We start from the raw sequence: 27,194 nt of genomic DNA, 5'->3' as shown, positions 1-27,194 counted from the left end.
CCACCCCTTCTAATGCGACTATCCCCGACACTTCTCCCTCTTTTTCCCCTTCCCCGGAAAATAATTCTCCCTGCCGGCAGTCACCTGAGTCCGAGGTGCTAGAGGAGCTCCTGAAACTTGACCTCAAAAAACATCTGGGTCAGATGGTTTAGACCCTTTCTTACTTAAGGTTGCTGCCCCCATCATCACCAAGCCCATCTCTGACCTTTTTAGCCTGTCTCTTCTCTCTGGGGAGGTTCCCATGGCTTGGAAGGCAGCCAAGCAGTGATCCTAACTGTTATAAGTCTATTTCTATGTTGCCCTGTTTATCAAAAGGGTTGGAAAAACTTGTCAATAATCAACTGACTGGCTTTCTTGACGTCTATAGTATTCTCTCAGGTACGCAATCTGGTTTCCACTCAGGTTATGGATATGTCACTGCAACCTAAAGGGTCCTCAATTATGTCACCATTGCCCTTGATTCTAAGCAATGCTATTTTATTGACTTGATCAAAGCTTTTAATACGGTAGAACATTCCATTCTTGTGGGCCGGCTAATGAGTATTGGTGTCTCTGAGGGGTCTTTGACCTGGTTTTCTAATTACCTCTCTCAAAGAGTGCAGTGTATGAAGTCATAAAATCTACTGGCTCAGCCACTGCCTGTCAGCAAGGGAGTACCCCAAGGCCCAATCCTAGGCCCCGCGCTCTTCTCAATTTACATCAACAACATAGCTCAGACAGTAGGAAGCTCTCTGATATGTTTATATGCAGATGATACAGTCTTATACTCAGCTGGACCCTCCCCAGATGTTGTGTTAAACGCTCTACAACAAAGCTTTCTTAGTGTACAACAAGCTTTCTCTACCCTTAACCTTGTTCTGAACACTTCCAAAACAAAGGTCTCCCCACAGGTGTGATTACTGGCTCTTGAGGTAGTCACTTCATACAAGTACTTGGGAGTATGGCTAGACGGTACACTGTCCTTCTCTCAGCACATATCAAAGCTGCAGGCTAAAGTTAAATCTAGACTTGGTTTCCTCTATCGTAATCGCCCCTCTTTCAGCCCAGCTGCCAAACTGACCGTGATTCAGATGACCATCCTACCCATGCACGATTACAGAGACATAATTTATAGATTGGCAGGTAAGGGTGCTCTCAAGCGGCTAGATGTTCTTTACCATTCAGCCATCAGATTTCCCACCAATGCTCTTTATAGGACACATCACTGCACTCTATACTCCTCTGTGAACTGGTCATCTCTGTATCCCCATCGCAAGACCCCCTGGTTAATGCTTATTTATAAAAACCCTCTTAGGCCTCTCTCCCCCTATCTAAGATATCTACTGCAGCACTCATCCTCCACATACAACACCCGTTCTGCCAGTCACATTCTGTTAAAGGTCCCCAAAGGTCACACATCCATGGGTTGCTCGTCTTTTCAGTTCACTACAGCTAGGGACTGGAACGAGCAGCAACAAACACTCAAACTGGACGTGCTGCAACAAACTGGAAAGTTTTATCTCAATCTCTTCATTCAAAGACTCAATCATGGACACTTACTAACAGTTGTTGCTGCTTTGCGTGATGTATTGTTGTCTCTACCTTCTTGCCCTTTGTGCTGTTGTCTGTGTCCAATAATGTTTGTACCATGTTGTGACCATGTTGTGTTGCTACTATGTTGTTGTAGTGTGGTCATGTGTTGCTGCCTTGCTATGTTGTTGTCTTAGGTCTCTCTTTATGTAGTGTTGTGTTGTCTCTCTTGTCGTAATGTGTGTTCTATCCTTTATTTATATATTTATTTAAAATCCTAACCTCCTGCCAAATGTATGACCATATTAAAGACACATATCTCCCTCAGATTACACAGACCCACAAAGAATTCTAAATAAATCACATTTTGATGAACTCCCATATCTATTGGGTGAAATACCACAGTGTGCAATCACAGCAGCAAGATTTGTGACCTGTTGCCACAAGAAAAGGGCAACAAGTGAAGAACAAACACCATTGTAAATACAACCTATATTTATGTTTATTTATTTTCCCTTTTGTACTTTAACTATTTGCACATCATTACAACACTGTATATATACATAATATGACATTTGAAATGTCTTGATTATTTTGGAACTTTTGTGAGTGTAATGTTTACTGTTCATTTGTTATCTATTTCACTTGCTTTGAATTCAACCTGAATTGAGTGAGTGAGTGAGTGAGTGAGTGAGTGAGTGGTGAGTGAGTGAGTGAGTGAGTGAGTGAGTGAGTGAGTGAGTGAGTGAGTGAGTGAGTGAGTGAGTGAGGACTGATGCAGAGAGTGGGACAGAAAGAGAGAGAGAGAGAGAGAGAGAGAGAGAGAGAGGACTGGGGCAGTAAAAACAGCCCTCTCCGACACAGCACAGCAACACTCAGCACAGGTCTCTATGTTTTTGGTTGGACAGGTTTCTCAATTTCTTTCTTGGGTTTTTGCATTCTTCATCAAACCATTTGTCATTGTTGTTCATTTTCTTCGGTTTATTCTTTAGATTTGAGATTTTTCGATTTGATAGGAAAGCTGAGAGGTCAAATATACTGTTAACATTTTCTACTGCCAAGTTTACACCTTCACTATACAGTGGAACGTTTTGTACAGGAAGTTGTCTAAAAGGGATTGAATTTGTTGTTGCCTAATTGCTTTTTTGGTAGTTTCCAAACTACATTCCTTCCATCTATAGCATTTCTTAATATTGCTTTGGCTTTGATGCCTCGTGATTGAGTATTGCTCTGTTCAAGTAGACTGTGATATTGCTGTGGTCTGATAAGGGTGTCAGTGGGCTGGCTGTGAACGCTTTGAGAGACTCTGTGTTGAGGTCAGTGATAAAGTAGTCTACAGTACTACTGCCAAGAGATGAGCTATATGTGTACCTACCATAGGACTCCCCTCGAAGCATTGACCATTGACTATGTACAGTTGAAGTCGGAAGTTTACATACACTTAGGTTGGAGTCATTAAAACTTGTTTTTCAACCACTCCATACATGTTTTGTTAACAATCTATACTTTTGGCAAGTCAGTTAGGACATCTACTTTCTGCATGACACAATACATTTTTCCAACAATTGTTAACATACAGATTATTTCACTTATAATTCACTGTATCACAATTCCAGTGGGTCAGAAGTTTACATACACTAAGTTGACTGTGCCTTTAAACAGCTTGGAAAATTCCAGAAAATGATGCCATGGCTTTAGAAGCTTCTGATAGGCTAATTAACATGATTTGAGTCAATTGGAGGTGTACCTGTGGATGTATTTCAAGGCCTACCTTCAAACTCAATGCCTCAGAAAAATTATTGGAGACCTCCACAAGTCTGGTTCATCCTTGGGAAAATGTCCAAATACCTGAAGGTACCACATTCATCTGTACAAACAGTAGTATGCAAGTATAAACATCATGGGACCAAGCAGCCTTCATACTGCTCAGGAAGGAGACGCGTTCTGTCTCCTAGAGATGAACGTACTTTGGTGTGAAAAGTGCAAATCAATCACAGAACAACAGCAAAGGCCCTTGCGAAGATGCTGGAGGAAACAGGTACAAAAGTATCTATATCCACAGTAAAATGAGTCCTATATCGACATAACCTGAAAAGCAGCTCAGCAAGGAAGAAACCAGTGATCCAAAACCGCCATAAAAAAGCCAGACTACGGTTTGCAACTGCACATGGGGACATGGGGACTTTTTGGAGAAATGTCCTCTGGTCTGATGAAACAAAAATAGAACTGTTTGGCCATAATGACCATTGTTATGTTTGGAGGAAAAAGGGGGAGGCTTGCAAGCCCAAGAACACCATCCCAACTGTGAAGCACGGGAGTGGCAGCATCATACCTATGTGAGAATGCTGTTCATCGACTACAGCTCGGCATTCAACACCATAGTACCCTCCAAGCTCGTCATCAAGCTCGAGACCCTGCCCTGTGCAACTGGGTACTGGACTTCCTGACGGGCCGCCCCCAGGTGGTGAGGGTAGGCAACAACATCTCCACCCCGCTGATCCTCAACACTGGGGCCCCACAAGGGTGCGTTCCGAGCCCTCTCCTGTACTCCCTGTTCACCCACGACTGCGTGGCCACACACGCCTCCAACTCAATCATCAAGATTGCGGATGACACAATAGTGGTAGGCTTGATTACCAACAATGACGAGACGGCCTACAGGGAGGAGGTGAGGGCCCTCGGAGTGTGGTGTCAGGAAAATAACCTCACACTCAACGTCAACAAAACTAAGGAGATGATTGTGGACTTCAGGAAACAGCAGAGGGAACACCCCCCTATCCACATCGATGGAACAGTAGTGGAGAGGGTAGCAAGTTTTAAGTTCCTCGGCATACACATCACAGAAAAACTGAATTGGTCCACTCACACAGACAGCATCGTGAAGAAGGCGCAGCAGCGCCTCTTCAACCTCAGGAGGCTGAAGAAATTCGGCTTGTCACCAAAAGCACTCACAAACTTCTACAGATGCACAATCGAGAGCATCCTGGCGGGCTGTATCACCGCCTGGTACGGCAACTGCTCCGCCCACAACCGTAAGGCTCTCCAGAGGGTAGTGAGGTCTGCACAACGCATCACCGGGGGCAAACTACCTGCCCTCCAGGACACCTACACCACCCGATGTTACAGGAAGGCCATAAAGATCATCAAGGACATCAACCACCCGAGCCACTGCCTGTTCACCCCGCTATCATCCAGAAGGCGAGGTCAGTACAGGTGCATCAAAGCTGGGACCGAGAGACTGAAAAACAGCTTCTATCTCAAGGCCATCAGACTGTTAAACAGCCACCACTAACATTGAGTGGCTGCTGCCAACACACTGACACTGACACTGACTCAACTCCAGCCACTTTAATAATGGGAATTGATGGGAAATTATGTAAATATATCACTAGCCACTTTAAACAATGCTACCTTATATAATGTTACTTACCCTACATTATTCATCTCATATGCATACGTATATACTGTACTCTATATCATCGACTGCATCCTTATGTAATACATGTATCACTAGCCACTTTAACTATGCCACTTTGTTTACATACTCATCTCATATGTATATACTGTACTCGATACCATCTACTGTATCTTGCCTATGCTGCTCTGTACCATCACTCATTCATATATCCTTATGTACATATTCTTTATCCCCTTACACTGTGTATAAGACAGTAGTCTATGTGTAACTCTGTGTTGTCTGTTCACACTGCTATGCTTTATCTTGGCCAGGTGTCCTGGAGTTGCAAATGAGAACTTGTTCTCAACTAGCCTACCTGGTTAAATGAAGGTGAAATAAAAAATTTAAAAAAAAAAATATATAAAAAAAAGGTTTTGGAATTGTTAGTTAGATTACTTGTTGGTTATTACTGCATTGTCGGAACTAGAAGCACAAGCATTTCGCTACACTCGCATTAACATCTGCTAACCATGTGTATGTGACAAATAACATTTGATTTGATTTGATTTGATGTTGTTGGGGTGCTTTGCTGCAGGAGGGCCTGGTGCACTTCACAAAATAGATAGCATCATGAGGGAGGAAAATTATGTGGATATGTTGAAGCAACATCTCAAGACCACAGTCAGGAAGTTAATAAAGCTTAGTTGCAGACGGTTCTTCCAAATGGATAATGACCCCAAGCATACTTCCAAAGTTGTGGCAAAATGGCTTGAGGACAACAAAGTCAAGGTATTGGAGTGGCCATCACAAAGCCCTGACCTCAATCCTATTGAAAATTTGTGGGCAGAACTGAAAAGGCACATGTGAGCAAGGAGGCCTACAATCCTGACTCAGTTACACCAGCTCTGTCAGGAGGAATGGGCCAAAATTCACCCAACTTATTGTGGGAAGCTTGTGGAAGGCTACCCGAAACGTTTGACCCAAGCTAAACAATTTAAAGGCAATGCTAACAAATACTAATTAAGCGTATGTAAACTTCTGACCCACTGGGAATGTGATGAAAGAAATAAAAAAAATCATTCTCTCTACTATTATTCTGACATTTCACATTCTTAAAATAAAGTGGTGATCCTAACTGACCCAAGACAGAGAATTTTCACTAGGATTAAAAGTCAGAAACTGTGATAAACTGAGTTTAGATGTATTTGGCTAAGGTGAATGTAAACTTCCGACTTCAACTGTACATACCCAGCGTCTGACAGAGCTGCAGGAGTTGTGACCCGTTTTTGTTGGTCATGTTGTCATAGTTGTGCCTAGGGGGTCATATGGGGGAGGGAATGATGTTACCTCTACGTAGGTGTTTGTCCCCCTGTGTGCTGAAGGGGTTGTTGTCCAGTTCTGGCATTTAGGTCGCCACAGACTAGTACATGTTCCTGGGCCTGGAAATGGTTGATCTCCCCCACTAGGATGAAGAAGCTGTCTTCATTAAAGTATGGGGATTCTATTGGGGGGATATAGGTAGCACACATGAGGATTTTTTTTATCTGAGATCATTTCCTTATTCATTACTAGCCAGATGTAAAATGTTCTTGTTTTGATTAATTTAATGGAGTGAGTTAGATCTGCTCTTTACCAAATTAGAACACCCCCTGAGTCCCTACCTGGTCATTTGGTGGAGGGGACTACCAGCTATCTGTAACCTACAGGGAACCAGTGGGTCTATCTCCTCTATACTATGTTTCTTGTAGGATGACAATGTCTGTATTTCCGATTTCTTTGATGAAGTCCAGGTTCCTGCTCTTTGGGACCTCAGGCCTTGGTTTTTCAGGATGAGTTAGTGAAGGCTTTGTGTTCCATAAAGTGTCCAATGTTGTTGGTCGTGTGGTTTGGCCTCATGCCCGTAAGTGTGAGCAGAGCCTGCTGAGCATCTGATACATGCTATTGGCTTGGGCTAGTGTAAGAGTGAGGGTTGGGCCTGTTTACCCGCTCACAGTCTGGGCGTATGTGTGACTTCCATGTTGAGGCCCTCTTTGCATGGGTGTGGTGCGCCCATGCAAAGAGAGGGGGCGGGGGTGTTGATTGGTGGGGGTGTGTGGATTGGTGGAGGCACAGTCACGGGAAATACTTGTGTTTACCCGCTGTATGGTAGCAGGGTGGCGATAACCACTTGTGCATTGGGGAAAGTAGAAGAAGCTTTTTTAATCACTCCCTTCAGTGCTGTGGCAACCCTTTCCTGCTGTGTTCTCAGGTCATTTGTGCCTGTGTGTATTATTATGTGGCTGGGTGAACCTAGTTGGTCTTCAGACAGAAGGTCTAGGGCGCGCTGGGTGAACCTAGTTGGTCTTCAGACAGAAGGTCTAGGGCGCTGGGTGAACCTAGTTGGTCTTCAGACAGAAGGTCTAGGGCGTGCTGGGTGAACCTAGTTGGTCTTCAGACAGAAGGTCTAGGGCGCGCTGGGTGAACCTAGTTGGTCTTCAGACAGAAGGTCTAGGGCGCGCTGGGTGAACCTAGTTGGTCCTCAGACAGAAGGTCTAGGGCGCGCTGGGTGAACCTAGTTGGTCCTCAGACAGAAGGTCTAGGGCGCTGGGTGAACCTAGTTGGTCCTCAGACAGAAGGTCTAGGGCGTGCTGGGTGAACCTAGTTGGTCCTCAGACAGAAGGTCTAGGGCGCGCTGGGTGAACCTAGTTGGTCTTCAGACAGAAGGTCGGCGGCGCGCTGGGTGAACCTAGTTGGTCCTCAGACAGAAGGTTGACGGCGTGCTGGGTGAACCTAGTTGGTCTTCAGACAGAAGGTCTAGGGCGCGCTGGGTGAACCTAGTTGGTCCTCAGACAGAAGGTCTAGGGCGCGCTGGGTGTTTGGACACCAGAGTTTAGACACACTGTTTGGGAAAAAGTTTTGTATATATTTCCCATTTGAGTCCATAAGGAGTACAATCTTTGTCTTGTGTATGTCCTCAGTGGGTGTGTGTGGGGGGTTTATGCGGGGGTGGCCACCTCTCTAGTGGGTTCTTCTTTGTCACACGCCATCCCCCTCACCCTCTCCTGCTCTTGTTTTTTTATATTGTTGAAGTTGTCTCACCACAGTCCAGAGTGCAGATATGTCAATTCAATTCAATTCAAATTGCTTTATTGGCATGCCGTACCAATATACATATTGCCAAAGCTTACTTTGGATATTTAAAATATTATGATAATAAGAATCAAAATTGTCAACGGGACAACAGTAACAACATTAACCAAGGGTCAAAATAACCACACATTGAACAATAACAATAAGCATACAGTAGAGTACATGTGCAGGTTGATTGGTCTGTCAGACACTGTCCCTCATATTATGACAGGCAGCAATGTAGTGTGCTGCCAACCCACAGCTCTCTGCGTCCTCCCCCAACAGGAGGGGTAGCCTACTCTCATCAGAGAGGTCTTTGAAACCTTGTATAAGGGTTTCAAATTTGGGGAAATGACACTCTAATTGTTTTATATTTATAAACATTTTGTCAGGAAATGCAGCTCTGTCTCAGGTTCTGCTGCAAAGTCTTTTCTCTACAGGGAGCCAGGTTTTCCTGTGTCTACCCTTCTCAATAGCAAGGCTGTGCTCACTGAGCCTGTACTTTGTCAAGGTTTTTCTAAGGTTTTGATCAGTAACCATGGTCAAATAGTTAGCCACGGTGTACTGTCGATTTAGGGCCAGATACCACTGCATTTTGCTTTGTGCTTGTGCTTATGTTTCCCAATAAGCAATGTAGTTTTAATTTGACTGTGTAATAATGTGTTTTATTCTGATTGATTGGAGTTTCTGGTCCTGAGGATTCAGTGTGTTAGTAGAACAGGTTTGTGAACTCAGGACCAGCTGGATGAGGGGACTGAGGCTTCAGTGTGTTAGTAGAACAGGTTTGTGAACTCAGCCCCAGGACCAGCTGGATGAGGGGACTGAGGCTTCAGTGTGTTAGTAGAACAGGTTTGTGAACTCAGCCCCAGGACCAGCTGGATGAGGGACTGAGGCTTCAGTGTGTTAGTAGAACAGGTTTGTGAACTCAGCCCCAGGACCAGCTGGATGAGGGGACTGAGGATTCAGTGTGTTAGTAGAACAGGTTAGTGAACTCAGCCCCAGGACCAGCTGGATGAGGGGACTGAGGCTTCAGTGTGTTAGTAGAACAGGTTTGTGAACTCAGCCCCAGGACCAGCTGGATGAGGGGACTGAGGATTCAGTGTGTTAGTAGAACAGGTTTGTGAACTCAGCCCCAGGACCAGCTGGATGAGGGGACTGAGGCTTCAGTGTGTTAGTAGAACAGGTTTGTGAACTCAGCCCCAGGACCAGCTGGATGAGGGGACTCTTTTCTTTGCTCAGCTCTTGGCATTGCAGGCTTGGTACTGATATGAGAGGGGGTCACTGTATTTTAGATGTTTCCCAAACTTAATTTATCTTTTTTGAGTTTTTATTATTAGTGGATATTGGCCTAATTCTGCCCTGCATGCATTGTTTGTAGTTTTCCTCTGGACATGTAGGAGAATCTTACAGAACACTGCATGCAGGGTTTCAATTGGGTGTTTGTCCCATTTGGTGAATCTTGTTTTGCAAGTGAACCCGACACCTCGCTGCCATAAAGTACAATTGGTTCAATGACACATTCAATTAGTTTTAGCCAAATTTTAATAGGTACTTCAATTTTAATTTGTTTTTTAATGGCATAGAATGCCCTGCGTGCTTTCTTTCACTGCTTTCTTTCACTGCCTCATTAAGGTGTCCAGCTGAGCTTATTTTAAACCTAAGTAATTGTAGCGTGTGTAGTACTCTATATATTTTGTAGTAATTGAGAACTTTGGTCTAATTCCCTGAGATCTGGATCTTCTCTGGAAAATCATTATTTAGTATTTTGGGGGGTTTACTGCCAGGGCCCAGGTCTGGCAGTAGTGCTCTAGCAGTTCCAGGCTTTGCTGTAGGCCATGTGCTGTGGGTGAAAGCAGGCATAGGTCATCTGTGAAAAGTAGGCATTTAACATCTGAATTGTGGAGACTAACACTAGGGGCTGAGGATTTTTGTAGAATAGTGGCCAATTCGTTGATGTAAATATTGAAGAGTGCAGGGCTCAGATTGCAACCCTGGCGAAGGCCCCGCCCCTGGTTAAAGAATTCTGTTATTTTCTTACCAATTTTAACGCTGCACGTATTGCCAGTATACATTGAGTTAATTCTGTCATATGTTTTACCCCCTACACCACTTTCAATAACTTTGTAGAACAGTCCTTTATGCCAAATAGAATCAAATGCTTTTTGGAAGTCGATAAAGCAAGCGTATATTTTGGTATTATTTTGGTGGACATGTTTATCTATCAGGGTGTGTAGGGTGTAAATATGACCAGTCGTGCGATGTTTTGGTATAAATCCAATTTGGCTTTTACTCAAGATATTGTGCTTATTAAGAAAGTGTAGAACTCTTACATTTATAATACTACAGAAAACCTTCCCCAGGTTACTGTTCACACAAACTCCGTTCTTAAAGATTGGGGTTATGAGTCCTTGATTCCAGATGTCAGGGAAATAACCTACATTCAGGATCAAATTAAACAGTTTTAATATAGCCAATTGAAATTTTGCACTAGCGAGTTTGAGCATCTCATTTAGGATACCATCAGGTCCACATGCTTTTTTAAATTTGAGGGCCTGAAGTTTCTTATAGAGCTCCTGGTCAGTAATAGTTTAGTTTCTAATAGAGCTCCTGGTCAGTAATTGGGGTCCAATGGATTTTGATTGTCCTTTATTGTCACGTTCTGACCTTTATTTCCTTTGTTTTGTATTTATTTAGTATGGTCAGGGCGTGAGTTGGGTGGGCAGTCTATGTTTGTTTTTCTAGGTTTTGGGAATTTCTATGTTTCGGCCTAGTATGGTTCTCAATCAGAGGCAGGTGTCATTAGTTGTCTCTGATTGAGAATCATACTTAGGTAGCCTGGGTTTCACTGTGTGTTGGTGGGTGATTGTTCCTGTCTCTGTGTTTGCACCAGATAGGACTGTTTTGAGTTTTCACATTTCTTGTTTTTTGTTTTTGTAGTCAGTTGTTCATGTGTACCTTAACGTATTAAAAAGAACCATGGACACTTACCACGACGCATATTGGTCCTCCGATCCGTTTCGCCTCTCCTCTTCGGAGGAAGAGGAGGAAATTCATTACATTTATAGCTTTTCCTAATCCATTGAACTTCTCATAAATTTAGCATTGCTCTGCATTTGTATCAATTTGAACGGTTTTATAGAGTGTTTTATAATGGGTTGTCCATATGTCACCATTTTGTATCATTAATTTTGCCAGAAGTTGTTTGTGTTCATGTACTCCTCAATTAGTGTCAGCTGCTTGCTGTTGTACTGTGCTTTTTTGGTTCTGAGTGTTACGTTTATAGAGTTTTAAAGTCTCACAGTAATGAAGGCATAATTCACCATAATTTGGGTCTCTGTGCTTTTGGTTGGATAGTGTTCTAAGTTTTTTCCTTATCATTTTACAATCTACATCAAACCAGTTGTCATCTGTGGGCTTTTTTGGTTTGTTTTTTATCCATTTCAGTTGTGCTTCTTTTGCCGTTTGCCTGAATATATAGTTGATGTTTTTACTGCCAGATTGATGACTTCTTCACTGAGTGAATGTGGAATCCAGAAAGTTATCTAAGAGTGTCTGGATATTTTGGTTACAGGTTTCTTTCTGGTATCTTCTGTGCTGTTTGGGGCCCATACTTATGAATGTCTGATGTTGTACAGCTCACTGGGCTGTGAATGTGTGGTTGTTTCCATGTCTGTCCTTTTGAGGAACAAGGTCATTTGGCTGTGATCAGACAGAGGTGTTAGTGGCTTGACAGTGAATGAGCTGAGAGATGTCAATGTCTGTAATCATAAAGTCTACTGTACTGTGGCCAAGAGGTGAGCAGTAGGTGAATCTCCCCAAAGAGTCCCCCGTAACCTACCTTTGACAAAGTAAAGTATGTCTCTGTCCACCTCCAGTACATAGTCAAAGGTTAACTTCATTTTGGGTCAGTCACAGTGGCCAGGTATTCTGCCACTGTGTACTCTCTGTTTTGGGTCAGTCACAGTGGCCAGGTATTCTGCCACTGTGTACTCTCTGTTTTGGGTCAGTCACAGTTGCCAGGTATTCTGCCACTGTGTACTCTCTGTTTAGGGCCAAATAGCATTCTAGCATGCTCTGTTTTTTTGTAAATTCTTTCCAATGTGTCAAGTAATTATCTGTTTGTTTCTCATGATTTGGTTGGGTCTAATCTGTCCTGGGGCTCTGTGGGGTCTGTTTGTGTTTGTGAACAGAGCCCCAGAACCAGCTTTATCTCTGTCTCTCTCCCTCTGCCTCGGCCCCTGTCTCTTTATTTCCCCCTTTCCATTTCTCTCTATCACTCTCTCTTTCTCTATCTGTCTCCTCTCCTTCTAGTCTTCATCCCTCTGCCTCATCCATCTCCTTCACAGTATCTTTTTCCTCCGTCTCCATTCTCTCTGTCTCTATCTCACTCCCTCCCTTCTCTCTCTCTCTCTCTCTCTCTCTTTCCCTCCCTCTCATATCTCTCTTTCTATTTCTCTCCCTCTCTCCCTTCTCTCATTCTTCCCTCCCTTTCTTCTCTCCCTCTCTCTCTCTCTCTCTCTCTCTCTCTCTTCTCTCTCTCTCCCTATCTCTCTCTCTCCCTCCTCTCTCTCTCCCTCCCTCCCTTCTCTCGCTACCTCTCTCTCCCTCCCTCCCTTCTCTCATTCTCTCTCCCTCCCTCCCTTCTCTCATTCTCTCTCCCTCTCTCCCTTCTCTCATTCTTCTCTCCCTCCTTCTCTCTCTCCCTCTCTCTCTCTCTCTCTATCTCTCTCTCTCCCTCCCTTCTCTCTCTCTCCCTCCCTCCCTTCTCTCGCTACCTCTCTCCCTCCCTCCCTTCTCTCATTCTCTCTCCCTCCCTCCCTTCTCTCATTCTCTCTCCCTCTCTCCCTTCTCTCATTCTTCCCTCCCTTTCTTCTCTCCCTCCTTCTCTCTCTCCCTCTCTCTCTCTCTCTCTCCCTCTCTTCTCTCTCTCTCCCTATCTCTCTCTCTCCCTCCCTTCTCTCTCTCTCCCTCCCTACCTTCTCTCGCTACCTCTCTCTCCCTCCCTCCCTTCTCTCATTCTCTCTCCCTCCCTCCCTTCTCTCATTCTCTCTCCCTCTCTCTTCCTCCCTTTTCTCGTTCTCTCTTCCTCTCTCCCTTCTCTCTCCATCCCTCCCTCTCTTCTCTCGTTCTCTCTTCCTCTCTCCCTTCTCTCTCCCTCCCTCCCTCTCTTCTCTCTCTCTCTCTCTCTTCCTCCCTTCTCTCTCCCTCCGCCCCTTCGCTCTCCCTCCGTCCCTTCGCTCTCTCTCTGCCAGTCTCCTCTACTTCTGACCCAGTCCACCTTTCTCTCTTCCTCGCTCTCTCCTCCTCTCCCTCTCTGTCCTTTCCCTCTGTCCAGGAGAAGCGTCTGTCAGTGAGGCTAGAGGTTGTCAGTGATCACCTACGCCGTATGCCCAGTCTCCATTCTCCACAAGACTCCATAATGACTCAGTAAAAATGCCTCTAAAATTGGTGTTAGGAGGTCAACACCCACATATTCTATTTTAATTATATTAACGACTCCGTAGGCAAATCATTAGCCAACCATATGTCTTCCTTAGCTGCAGTTATTCCACCTCCCTAAAACCCTCCACCACATCAACCCTCAACCTTGACCTGCCAGCTGGATTTCACCCCCAAAACACCCAACCCCCAACCTTGACCTGTCAGCTGGATTTCCTTCAGGTATCCGAGGGGAACCATTTTGAATTACGAACAAAGTGTCTTTTAATTGGCCATATGGTGCAACATCTCCATCCTCTCTCTGCACAGAGGAAGCAAGGGATGAGGAGAGAGAAAGCAAGGGATGAGGAGAGAGAAAGCAAGGGTTGAGGAGAGAGAAAGCAAGGGATGAGGAGAGACCAGAGAGGGTTTAGACCAGAGAGGGTATAGACCAGAGAGGGTATAGACCAGGTAGGGTATAGACCAGGGAGGGTATAGACAAGGGAGGGTTTAGACCAGGGAGGGTTTAGACCAGGGAGGGTATAGACAAGGGAGGGTTTAGACCAGGGAGGGTTTAGACCAGGGAGGGTTTAGACCAGAGAGGGTATAGACCACGGAGGGATTAGACCAGAGAGGGTATAGACCAGGGAGGGTTTAGACCAGGGAGGGTATAAACCAGGGAGGGTATTGACCGGATAGGGTTTAGACCAGGGAGGTTAAAAACCAGAGAGGGTATAGACCAGAGAGGGTATAGACCAATCAGTGTGCAAACTCTTCTTCCGTCATGCAGGTGGCTGGGGATTGATCTCTGATTGGTTACATCCCAGTGTAATTTAGTGCACTTACACTGAGTGTACAAAACATTAAGAACACGTGGTCTTTCCATGACATAGCTTTCACCTGGATTCACAGAGGGTTTAGACCAGAGAGGGTATAGACCAGGGAGGGTTTAGACCAGAAAGGGTATAGACCAGGGAGGGTATAGACCAGTATAGACCAGGAGGGTATAGATCAGAGAGGGTTTAGACAACGGAGGGTTTAGACCAGGGAGGGTTTAGACCAGAGAGGGTTTAGACCAGAGAGGGTATAGACCAGAGAGGGTATAAACCAAGGAGGGAAAAGACCAGAGAGGGTTTAGACCAGAGAGGGTATGGACCAGGGAGGGTATAGACCAGGGAGGGTATAGACCAGAGAGGGTATAGACCAGAGAAGGTATAGACCAGAGAGGGTATAAACCAAGGAGGGTAAAGACCAGAGAGGGTTTAAACCAGGGAGGGTATAGACCAGGGAGGGTATAGACCAGAGAAGGTATAGACCAGAGAGGGTATAGACCACGGAGGGTTTAGACCAGGGAGGGTATAGACCAGGGAGGGTATAGACCAGAGAGGGTATAGACCAGAGAGGGTATAGACCAGGGAGGGGAAAGACCAGGGAGGGTATAGACCAGAAAGGGTATAGACCAGAGAGGGTATAGACCAGAGAGGGTATTGATCAGAGAGGGTATAGACCAGGGAGGGTACAGACCAGGGAGGGTTTAGACCAGAGAGGGTATAGACTAGGGAGGGTATAGACCAGGGAGGGTATAGACCAGAGAGGGTATAGACCAGAGAGGGTATAGACCAGGAAGGGGATAGACCAGGGAGGGTATAGACCAGAGAGGGTATAGACCAGGGAGGGGAAAGACCAGGGAGGGTATAGACCAGAAAGGGTATAGACCAGAGAGGGTATAGACCAGAGAGGGCATTGATCAGAGAGGGTATAGACCAGGGAGGGTACAGACCAGGGAGGGTTTAGACCAGAGAGGGTTTAGACCAGAGAGGGTATAGACTAGGGAGGGTATAGACCAGAGAGGGTATAGACCAGGGAGGGTGTAGACCAGGGAGGGTATAGATCAGAGAGGTTTAGACAACGGGGGGTATAGACCAGGGAGGGTTTAGACCAGGGAGGGTTTAGACCAGGGAGGGTATAGACCAGGAAGGGGATAGACCAGGGAGGGTATAGACCAGAGAGGGTATAGACCAGAGAGGGTATAGACCACGGAGGGTTTAGACCAGGGAGGGTATAGACCAGGGAGGGTATAGACCAGGGAGGGTATAGACCAGAGAGGGTATAGACCAGAGAGGGTATAGACCAGGGAGGGGAAAGACCAGGGAGGGTATAGACCAGAAAGGGTATAGACCAGAGAGGGTATAGACCAGAGAGGGTATTGATCAGAGAGGGTATAGACCAGGGAGGGTACAGACCAGGGAGGGTTTAGACCAGAGAGGGTATAGACTAGGGAGGGTATAGACCAGGGAGGGTATAGACCAGAGAGGGTATAGACCAGAGAGGGTATAGACCAGGAAGGGGATAGACCAGGGAGGGTATAGACCAGAGAGGGTATAGACCAGGGAGGGGAAAGACCAGGGAGGGTATAGACCAGAAAGGGTATAGACCAGGGAGGGTATAGACCAGAAAGGGTATAGACCAGAAAGGGTATAGACTAGGGAGGGTATAGACCAGGGAGGGTATAGACCAGGGAGGGTGTAGACCAGGGAGGGTATAGATCAGAGAGGTTTTAGACAACGGGGGGTATAGACCAGGGAGGGTTTAGACCAGGGAGGGTTTAGACCAGGGAGGGTATAGACCAGAGATGGTATAGACCAGAGAGGGTATAAACCAAGGAGGGTAAAGACCAGAGAGGGTTTAAACCAGGGAGGGTATAGACCAGGGAGGTTATAGACCAGAGAAGGTATAGACCAGAGAGGGTATAGACCACGGAGGGTTTAGACCAGGGAGGGTATAGACCAGGGAGGGTTTAGAGCAGAGAGGGTATAGACCAGGGAGGGTATAGACCAGGGAGGGTATAGACCAGAGAGGGTTTAGACAACGGAGGGTATAGACCACGGAGGGTTTAGACCAGGCAGGGTTTAGACCAGAGAGGGTATAGACCAGGGAGGTTTTAGACCAGAGAGGGTATAGACCAGGGAGGGTATAGACCAGAGAGGGTTTAGACAATGGAGGGTTTATACCAGAGAGGGTATAGACCAGGGAGGGTATAGACCAGATAGGGTATAGACCAGATAGGGTATAGACCAGGCAGGGTATAGACCAGGGAGGGTATAGACCAGAGAGGGTATAGACCAGATAGGGTATAGACCAGGCAGGGTATAGACCAGGGAGGGTATAGACCAGAGAGGGTATAGATCAGAGAGGGTTTAGACAACGGAGGGTATAGACCAGGGAGGGTTTAGACCAGAGAGGGTATAGACCACAGAGGGTATAGACCAGAGAGGGTATAGACCAGGGAGGGTTTACACCAGGGAGGGTATAGATCAGAGATGGTTTAGACAACGGAGGGTATAGAGCAGGGAGGGTTTAGACCAGGAGGGTATTGACCAGAGAGGGTATAGACCAGGGAGGGTATAGACCAGGGAGGGTTTAGACCAGGGAGGGTTTAGACCAGAGAGGGTTTAGACCAGAGAGGGTATAGACTAGGGAGGGTATAGACCAGGGAGGGTATAGACCAGGGAGGGGAAAGACCAAGGAGGGTATAGACCAGAAAGGGTATAGACCAGAGAGGGTATAGACCAGAGAGGGTATTGATCAGAGAGGGTATAGACCAGGGAGGGTACAGACCAGGGAGGGTTTAGACCAGAGCGGGTATAGATCAGAGAGGGTATAGACCAGAAAGGGTATAGACCAGGGAGGGGAAAGACCAGGGAGGGTATAGACCAGAGAGGCTATAGACCAGAAAGGGTATAGACCAGGGAGGGGAAAGACCAGGGAGGGTATAGACCAGAAAGGGTATAGACCAGAGAGGGTATAGACCAGGAAGGATAGACCAGGGAGGGTATAGACCAGAAAGGGTATAGACCAGAGAGGGTATAGACCAGAGAGGGCATTGATCAGAGAGGGTATAGACCAGGGAGGGTACAGACCAGGGAGGGTTTAGACCAGAGAGGGTTTAGACCAGAGAGGGTATAGACTAGGGAGGGTATAGACCAGGGAGGGTATAGACCAGAGAGGGTATAGACCAGAGAGGGTATAGACCAGGAAGGGTATAGACCAGAGAGGGTATAGACCAGAGAGGGTATAGACCAGGGAGGGTATAGACCAGGGAGGGTTTAGACCAGAGAGGGTTTAGACCAGAGAGGGTATAGACTAGGGAGGGTATAGACCAGGGAGGGTATAGACCAGAGAGGGTATAGACCAGAGAGGGTATAGACTAGGGAGGGTATAGACCAGGGAGGGTATAGACCAGAGAGGGTATAGACCAGGGAGGGTATAGATCAGAGAGGGTTTAGACAACGGGGGGTATAGACCAGGGAGGGTTTAGACCAGGGAGGGTTTAGACCAGGGAGGGTATAGACCAGAGATGGTATAGACCAGAGAGGGTATAAACCAAGGAGGGTAAAGACCAGAGAGGTTTAAACCAGGGAGGGTATAGACCAGGGAGGTTATAGACCAGAGAAGGTATAGACCAGAGAGGGTATAGACCACGGAGGGTTTAGACCAGGGAGGGTATAGACCAGGGAGGTTTTAGAGCAGAGAGGGTATAGACCAGGGAGGGTATAGACCAGGGAGGGTATAGACCAGAGAGGGTTTAGACAACGGAGGGTATAGACCACGGAGGGTTTAGACCAGGCAGGGTTTAGACCAGAGAGGGTATAGACCAGGGAGGTTTTAGACCAGAGAGGGTATAGACCAGGGAGGGTATAGACCAGAGAGGGTTTAGACAATGGAGGGTTTATACCAGAGAGGGTATAGACCAGGGAGGGTATAGACCAGATAGGGTATAGACCAGATAGGGTATAGACCAGGCAGGGTATAGACCAGGGAGGGTATAGACCAGAGAGGGTATAGACCAGAGAGGGTATAGACCAGATAGGGTATAGACCAGGCAGGGTATAGACCAGGGAGGGTATAGACCAGAGAGGGTATAGATCAGAGAGGGTTTAGACAACGGAGGGTATAGACCAGGGAGGGTTTAGACCACAGAGGGTATAGACCACAGAGGGTATAGACCAGGGAGGGTTTACACCAGGGAGGGTATAGATCAGAGATGGTTTAGACAACGGAGGGTATAGACCAGGGAGGGTTTAGACCAGGGAGGGTTTAGACCAGGGAGGGTATCGACCAGGGAGTGTATAGACCAGAGAGGGTATAGACCAGAGAGGGTATAGACCACGGAGGGTTTAGACCAGAGAGAGTATAGACCAGGGAGGGTATAGAGAAGGGAGGGTTTAGACCAGGGAGGGTATAGACAAGAGAGGGTATAGACCAGAGAGGGTATAGACCTGGAAGGGTTTAGACCAGGAAGGTATAGACCAGGGAGGGTATAGACAACGGGGGGTTTAGACCAGAGAGGGCATAGACCAGGGCGGGTATAGACCAGAGTATAGACCAGGCAGGGTATAGACCAGGGAGGGTATAGACCAGAGAGGGTATAGATCAGAGAGGGTTTAGACAACAGAGGGTATAGACCAGGAAGGGTATAGACCAGGGATGGTTTAGACCAGAGAGGGTATAGACCAGGGAGGGTATAGACCAGAGAGGGTTTAGACAACGGAGGGTATAGACCAGGAAGGGTATTCACCAGGGAGGGTATAGATCAGAGATGGTTTAGACAACGGAGGGTATAGACCAGGGAGGGTTTAGACCAGGGAGGGTTTAGACCAGGGAGGGTATCGACCAGGGAGTGTTTAGACCAGAGAGGGTATAGACCAGAGAGGGTATAGACCAGAGAGGGTATAGACCACGGAGGGTTTAGACCAGAGAGGGTATAGACCAGGGTTGGTCTAGACCAGGGAGGGTATAGACCAGAGAGGGTATAGACCAGGGAGGGTATAGACCAGGGAGGGTATAGACCAGAGAGGGTATAGACCAGGGAGGGTATAGACCAGGGAGGGTATAGACCAGGGAGGTTTTAGACCAGAGAGGGTATAGACCAGGGAGGGTATAGACCAGAGAGGGTTTAGACAATGGAGGGTTTATACCAGAGAGGGTATAGACCAGGGAGGGTATAGACCAGGGAAGGTATAGACCAGGGAGGGTATAGACCAGAGAGGGTATAGACCAGGGAGGGTTTAGACCAGAGAGGATATAGACCAGGGAGGGTATAGACCAGAGAGGGTTTAGACAACGGAGGGTATAGACCACGGAGGGTTTAGACCAGGCAGGGTTTAGACCAGAGAGGGTATAGACCAGGGAGGGTATAGACCAGGGTTCCCAGTTGTTTTGAACACAGCAACACACACACACTATAACACACACACAACGTGACATACACACACACTACTGTTAAAGTGGTGTACAGAATATAAATGATGTTGGTCGATGCAGTGGTAACGTTACTATTTTATTCATGATATAGCCCTACCTCCTCTATACTGACAGCATGAGATGTGTGTGTGGCAGAGGAGGTTTGAAGAATAGGCTTGTGTGTGCTGTACCTTGCCTGAGACTTGAAGTGACGCCTGGTGTTTTAAATCAGTGTGCTAACTCTTCTTCCTTCATGCAGGCGGCTGGGGATTGATCTCTGATTGGTTACATCCCAGTGTATTTAGTGCACTTACACTGAGTGAACAAAACATTAAGAACACCTGCTCTTTCCATGACATAGCTTTCACCTGGATTCACCTGGTTAGTCTATGAGCCCTTATTGATGTCACCTGTTAAATCCACTTCTGTCAGTGTAGATGAAGGGGAGAAAACCAATTAAAAAGGATAGTTAATTAAGCCTTTAGACATGGATTGTGTATGTGTGCCACTCAGTGGGTGAATGGGCAAGACACAATATTTAAGTGCCCTTTGAATGGGGTATGGTAGTAGGTGCCAGGCGCACCAGTTTGAGTGTGTCAAGAACTGCATCGCTGCTGGGTTTTTCATGCTCAACAGTTTCTCATGTGTATCATGAATGGTCCACTACCCAGAGGACATCCAGCCAATGGCAGGCCAGTGGTCGAAAATGGGTCATTGATGAAAGAGGACAGAGGAGGCTGACACGATGGGCTACAGTTAGTCAATTGACAATCTAGTACAATATTACTATAAAATAATGCACAACTCATTGTACCTTGACCTTACCTTGTACCTCATTGTACCTCGACGACCTTACAGACTTCCACTTCTTTCAGCAAAAAAATAAAACACTGAGGAATTTGAACAAACACTGAGGAATTTGAAAAATATTTGCCTGGTCTGATGAATCCCCGTTCCTGCTTTTTCACGCTGATGGGAGGACTAGGGTATGGAGAAAACCACGAGTACATGCATCTGTAATTCCACGTGTCGACATTACAGGCTGGTGGTGGTGGTGTGATGGTGTGGGGTGTGTTTTCAGGGCCTACATTGGGCCTTTTGATAAAAGTGAAGCAAAGTTTGAATGCCACAGGATATCTGAACATCACTGCCAATCAGGTGCTTCCCTTCATGGCAGCAGTGTATCCATCTGTATATTGAGCATCCGTGGGATGAGATGGAACAACCTAGTCCCAGTAGAGATACACTTCCAGACAACTTGACACAACTGTGGGAACATGGGCCAACATCCCTGTGGAATGCTTGGAGTCAACATGGGCCAGCATCCCTGTGGAATGCTTGGAGTCAACATGGGCCAGCATCCCTGTGGAACGCTTGGAGTCAACATGGGCCAGCATCCCTGTGTGGTCAACATGGGCCAGCACCCCTATGGAGTCAACATGGGCCAGCATCCCTGTGGAACGCTTGGAGTCAACATGGGCCAGCACCCCTGTGGAACGCTTGGAGTCAACATGGGCCAGCATCCCTGTGGAACGCTTGGAGTCAACATGGGCCAGCACCCCTATGGAACGCTTGCAGTCAACATGGGCCAGCATCCCTGTGGAACGCTTGGAGTCAACATGGGCCAGCATCCCTGTGGAACGCTTGCAGTCAACATGGGCCAGCACCCCTGTGGAACGCTTTCCACACCTTGTAGAGTCCATTCCCTGACAAATGGAAGCTGTTCTGAGGGCAAAGGGGGCTGCAATTCAATACTAGGAAGGTGTTCCTAATGTTTTGTACACTCAGTGTATATAATCACAAACTTGAAAAGCTAGTTAAAACCAGGTGCAGGGAGAAAAGCGAGTTAAAACCAGGTGCAGGGAGAAAAGCTAGTTAAAACCAGGTGCAGGGAGAAAAGCTAGTTAAAACCAGGTGCAGGGAGAAAAGCTAGTTAAAACCAGGTGCAGGGAGAAAAGCTAGTTAAAACCAGGTGCAGGGAGAAAAGCTAGTTAAAACCAGGTGCAGGGATGATAGCAAAGGGAACCATATGGGCCTGAGACTATATTTCTCCTAGTGAGTCTGTCAGACATCTAGTCTAAGATACTTAACTATTCCCTTTACTAAATCCACTTAAACATTTGATTGTGTCATGGCGTCAACCATTGGCCTAACCTAAAGGGCATTACTAAAGAAGGTTTATGGTGTTTTATGTGGGAAATCACTTACGGTAGAAGACGTACTGCGTGAAGTTGGACCAGACTTTCTCGGGTGCGTAATGGCTGATGGAAGAAGCGGTGATCGACGAGTTACAGGCAACGATGTGGAATCCGCTCTCCGACAGCATGTCAAAGGCCCGCTCCAAGTGACGGAACCGGAGGAAGAACCGGGAGGTGTACCTGTCCGCAGGCCTGTCCGCGTCTCGGCTCTCATTCAGGGTGTTTCCAAACACCTCTTTGGCGAGGCCGATCCTTCCGCTGATGAAGATTCTGGGTACTGCTTTTGGGGATTTGGGGTCAATCTGGCTGTCCTTGCCTCCCGGTGCCGCACACGTGCCTTTGAAACCGACGGTTATGTATCCATACCTCCGGTCCAGAGAGTAGGAGGAATATATCCTCTGGTCGCTGCTTAGCGACGCGTCGTCGAAATCACTGTGAAAAGGGTCGTCCTGAAACTGTTTAGATTCCTCGGACGCCAACAGTTTGACCAGTTTGGGGAGTTCAAAGTATTCCGCTTCCCGTTTTAACCTCCCTTTCTCTGGGAAGTGGTCCGGTAGAACGACCTGCTTATCTCTCAGATAATCCAATACATATCGGAACAGGAAACCATCTCTGTCGATAAAATAACGTCCCCGGAGGTCCCGTGCCAAATCATTCGAGGACCCCTTCTTGGTGGAGAATAACCGTCCCAATAAGGAATTGGGGATGCTTGTTAAAGTATGGAGACGAGTATAGTATACCTGACCTCCTACGTTTAGTTCAATAACATCAGACGGCGGGTTTTGCACCGTCCCTGTTTCTTTTGCCTGCTGGGTTTTACAATTCTCAATCAGTGCCATTTTTTTTATTCATGCACAAAACCAAATCCCGGTCACCGTTAGGCGCGCAGATGTTTCCGAAAAAGTTTGCAATCTATATGGGATGGAATAGCATGTCTTCTGTGTGCTGATTAGGTCTACATACCAAGGACACCGTTGACCACCATTTACAAACCTCCCCAACATTATTCAAGACAAGTGCTGTAAAAAAAAAACTCAGGTGCCTCAGTTAAAAGCCGCGCGTGAAATGCCTGCCGTTCGTGCAAGTCTTCTGTTTAATGAAATCGCATCCAATGCATGCATCATTTTACTCACGCCCATTGCTATGTCCTATTGCTGTGAGTCCATTGATATAATCCTACAGTGAAATCAAAGTGAAATCACCATTATTCCATCATCAATTGAACAAATGATTCAACACCTCTGTACTTCAGTCCGTTCTGGATAAAAATGTCAAACTTCTTTGATTCTGCAAGGCAAGCTCCTGTCCCTGTTCATTTTAACGGTCCAATGGAACTTCATTTGCCGGAAGCAAATGCACGTTCGCTGTTCACTGAGACCGTGCTGAAATTGCCATGCGCGTGCAGTTATTTTCTTAAAGTGAAGATGGGAATCTGGACGCCAGTGAAGCGCGCGCCCATCTCTCCGTCTCCAAACTGCTGTGCATAGAGGAGAACAGAAGTAACCGCCAGGCTGGCACCGGAGTGAAGAAGGTTAACATGAGGATTCTCCAGCGGTTGCGCGGGGAAAAAAACATTATGGGGAGTTACGTCTTACATCATTATCTTAAAGGAAAATGACATTTGAAAACGTGTGACGTAGAGTAGATTAACCTACATTCTGAATGACATTAAGAAAATAGATGAACATTCTGCAAAGTAGCCTAATAGGCGATGATAACATATGACGTTGAATTTAATTAGGGGATTTGCAAATGCTTACATTTATCAGGTGAATATTTAAAAACCATTAATTATATTATTTGCTAAAAGAAAATACTCACACCTTATGTTTCTTTGCTCCACATGATTTATCTATGCAAATTAATAATGTCTTAATTGTCAATCACTAGCTATTATTCCACGTTGTGATTGGACTGGGTGAGTGGGCGTCACTTCAGCACCATGGACAGGTATCGTTCCGCAACAAGTGGCCATTGGAATGAGTGCGCAGCCCGTTGTCTGCACATGCGAAGGCTTTCTTTCAATCCATGATGGTGGCAGTGCACGAATACTTAGGCCTACTTGTCACAGTAATTATCTTTAAATAGCTCATATGTTGCAATGCATGTCGGCCATTTCCAACATATTATCTTGTTTGCTCTTTAATTAAGGGCTGGCTTGGATGAGTCAAATACACTGAGAATACCACACATTTGGAACACCTTCCGTATAATGAGTTTCACCACTCCCCTTTTGCCCTTACAACTGTTTCATTTCGTCAGGACACAGAATCTGCAAGGTATTGAAAGTGTTCCACAGGGATGCTGCTCGCCCATGTTGACCCCAATGCTTCCCACAGTTGTGTCAAGTTGGCTGGTGGAGCATTCATGATACACACAGGAAACTGTTGAGCATGAAAAACCCAGCAGCGTTGCAGTTCTTGGCACAAACGGGTGCGCCTGGCACCTACTACCATACCCCGTTCAAAGGCACTAAAATATTTTGTCTTGTCCATTCACCCTCTGAATGGCAGACATACACAATCCATGTCTCAATTGTTTCAAGGCTTAAAAATCCTCCTTTAACATGTCTCCTCCCCTTCATCTACATTGGTTGATGTGGATTTAACAGGTGACATCAATGAGGCATCATAGCTTTCACCTGGATTCACCTGGTCAGTCGTCATGGAAAGAGCATGTTTTAAAAACCTCTACAGGATCGGTGTGTTTAGTAGGCCTGTACTCTTTAGTAGGCCTGTAATCTTTAGTAGGCCTGTACTCTTTAGTAGGCCTGTACTCTTTAGTAGGCCTGTACTCTCTTTGGTAGACCTATACTTTTTAGTAGGCCTGTACTCTTTAGTAGGCCTGTACTCTCTTTAGTAGGCCTGTACTCTTTAGTATGCCTGTACTCTCTATACTCTCTTTAGTAGGCCTGTACTCTTTAGTAGGCCTATACTCTTTAGTAGGCCTGTACTCTTTAGTAGGCCTATAATCTTTAGCAGACCTATACTCTTTAGTCGGCCTGTACTCTTTAGTAGAACTGTACTCTTTAGTAGGCCTGTACTCTCTTTAGTAGACCTGTACTCTCTTTGGTAGGTCAGTACTCTTTGGTAGGCCTGTACTCTTTAGTAGGCCTGTACTCTTTAGTAGGCCTGTACTCTTTAGTAGACCTGTACTCTTTAGTAGGCCTGTACTCTCTTTAATAGGCCTGTACTCTTTAGTAGGCCTGTACTCTCTTTACTAGGCCTATACTCTTTAGTAGGCCTGTACTCTTTAGTAGGCCTGTACTCTTTAGTAGGCCTATACTCTTTAGTAGGCCTGTACTCTTTAGTAGGCCTGTACTCTTTAGTAGGCCTATACTCTTTAGCAGACCTATACTCTTTAGTAGGCCTGTACTCTTTAGTAGGTCAGTACTCTTTAGTAGGTCTGTACTCTTTAGTAGGCCTGTACTCTTTAGTAGGTCTGTACTCTCTTTAGTAGGCCTGTACTCTCTTTAGTAGGCCTGTACTCTTTAGTAGGTCTGTACTCTTTAGTAGGTCTGTACTCTTTAGTAGGCCTATACTCTTTAGTAGGCCTGTACTCTTTAGTAGGCCTGTACTCTTTAGTAGGCCTGTACTATTTAGTAGACCTGTACTCTTTAGTAGGTCTGTACTCTTTAGTAGGCCTGTACTCTTTAGTAGGCCTGTACTCTTTAGTAGGCCTGTACTCTTTAGTAGGCCTGTGCTCTCTTTAGTAGGCCTGTACTCTTTAGTAGGCCTGTACTCTTTAGTAGGCCTGTACTCTCTTTAGTAGGCCTGTACTCTTTAGTAGACCTATACTCTTTAGTAGGCCTGTACTCTCTTTAGTAGGCCTGTACTCTTTAGTAGGCCTGTACTCTCTTTAGTAGACCTGTACTCTTTAGTAGGCCTGTACTCTTTAGTAGGCCTGTACTCTTTAGTAGGCCTGTACTCTTTAGTAGGCCTGTACTCTTTAGTAGGCCTGTACTCTTTAGTAGGCCTGTACTCTCTTTAGTAGGCCTGTACTCTTTAGTAGGCCTGTACTCTTTAGTAGGCCTGTACTCTGTAGTAGGCCTGTACTCTGTAGTAGGCCTGTACTCTCTTCAGTAGACCTATACTCTTTAGTAGGCCTGTACTCTTTAGTAGGCCTGTACTCTTTAGTAGGCCTGTACTCTTTAGTAGGCCTGTACTCTTTAGTAGGCCTGTACTCTTTAGTAGGCCTGTACTCTTTAGTAGGTCTGTACTCTTTAGTAGGCCTGTACTCTTTAGTAGGCCTGTACTCTTTAGTAGGTCTGTACTCTTTAGTAGGCCTGTACTCTCTTTAGTAGACCTATACTCTTTAGTAGGCCTGTACTCTTTAGTAGACCTGTACTCTTTAGTAGGCCTGTACTCTTTAGTAGGCCTGTACTCTTTAGTAGGCCTGTACTCTTTAGTAGGCCTGTACTCTTTAGTAGGCCTGTACTCTTTAGTAGGCCTGTACTCTTTAGTAGGCCTGTACTCTTTAGTAGGCCTGTACTCTTTAGTGTACTCTTTAGTAGGCCTGTACTCTTTAGTAGGCCTGTACTCTTTAGTAGGCCTGTACTCTTTAGTAGGCCTGTACTCTTTAGTAGGCCTGTACTCTTTAGTAGGCCTGTACTCTTTAGTAGGCCTGTACTCTTTAGTAGGCCTGTACTCTTTAGTAGGCCTGTACTCTTTAGTAGGCCTGTACTCTTTAGTAGGCCTGTACTCTTTAGTAGGCCTGTACTCTTTAGTAGGCCTGTACTCTTTAGTAGGCCTGTACTCTTTAGTAGGCCTGTACTCTTTAGTAGGCCTGTACTCTTTAGTAGACCTGTACTCTTTAGTAGGCCTGTACTCTTTAGTAGGCCTATACTCTCTTTAGTAGGCCTGTACTTTTTAGTAAACCTGTACTCTCTTTACTAGGCCTATACTCTGTAGTAGGCCTGTACTCTTTAGTAGGCCTATACTCTTTAGTAGGCCTGTACTCTTTAGTAGGCCTGTACTCCTTAGTAGACCTATACTCCTTAGTAGACCTATACTCATTAGTAGGCCTGTACTCTTTAGTAGGCCTGTACTCTTTAGTAGGCCTGTACTCTTTAGTAGGCCTGTACTCTTTAGTAGACCTATACTCTTTAGTAGGCCTGTACTCTTTAGTAGGCCTGTACTCTTTAGTAGGCCTGTACTCTGTAGTAGGCCTGTACTCTCTTCAGTAGACCTATACTCTTTAGTAGGCCTGTACTCTTTAGTAGGCCTGTACTCTTTAGTAGGCCTGTACTCTTTAGTAGGCCTGTACTCTTTAGTAGGCCTGTACTCTTTAGTAGGCCTGTACTCCTTAGTAGACCTATACTC

General features: G+C 46.0%; 1 protein-coding gene across 1 annotated transcript in view; it reads right to left on the bottom strand.

Annotated features, from left to right (window-relative positions):
- The window catches only part of LOC115124432 (BTB/POZ domain-containing protein KCTD16-like), a 121,482-nt gene extending 98,150 nt beyond the window's left edge, over positions 1-23,332 (bottom strand). Inside the window, exon 1 of the mRNA XM_065018367.1 lies at positions 21,884-23,332. Within this exon, the coding sequence (XP_064874439.1) occupies positions 21,884-22,712 (829 nt within the window). The 5' untranslated portion in view covers positions 22,713-23,332. The remainder of the gene's footprint in view (positions 1-21,883) is intronic.
- Positions 23,333-27,194: the final 3,862 nt, after the last annotated feature.

Source organism: Oncorhynchus nerka, linkage group LG5, assembly GCF_034236695.1.
Source record: "Oncorhynchus nerka isolate Pitt River linkage group LG5, Oner_Uvic_2.0, whole genome shotgun sequence".
NCBI lineage: Eukaryota > Metazoa > Chordata > Actinopteri > Salmoniformes > Salmonidae > Oncorhynchus > Oncorhynchus nerka.
The sequence above is the reverse complement of the archived record's forward strand: the minus strand, read 5'-3'. Positions and strand labels throughout refer to the sequence as shown.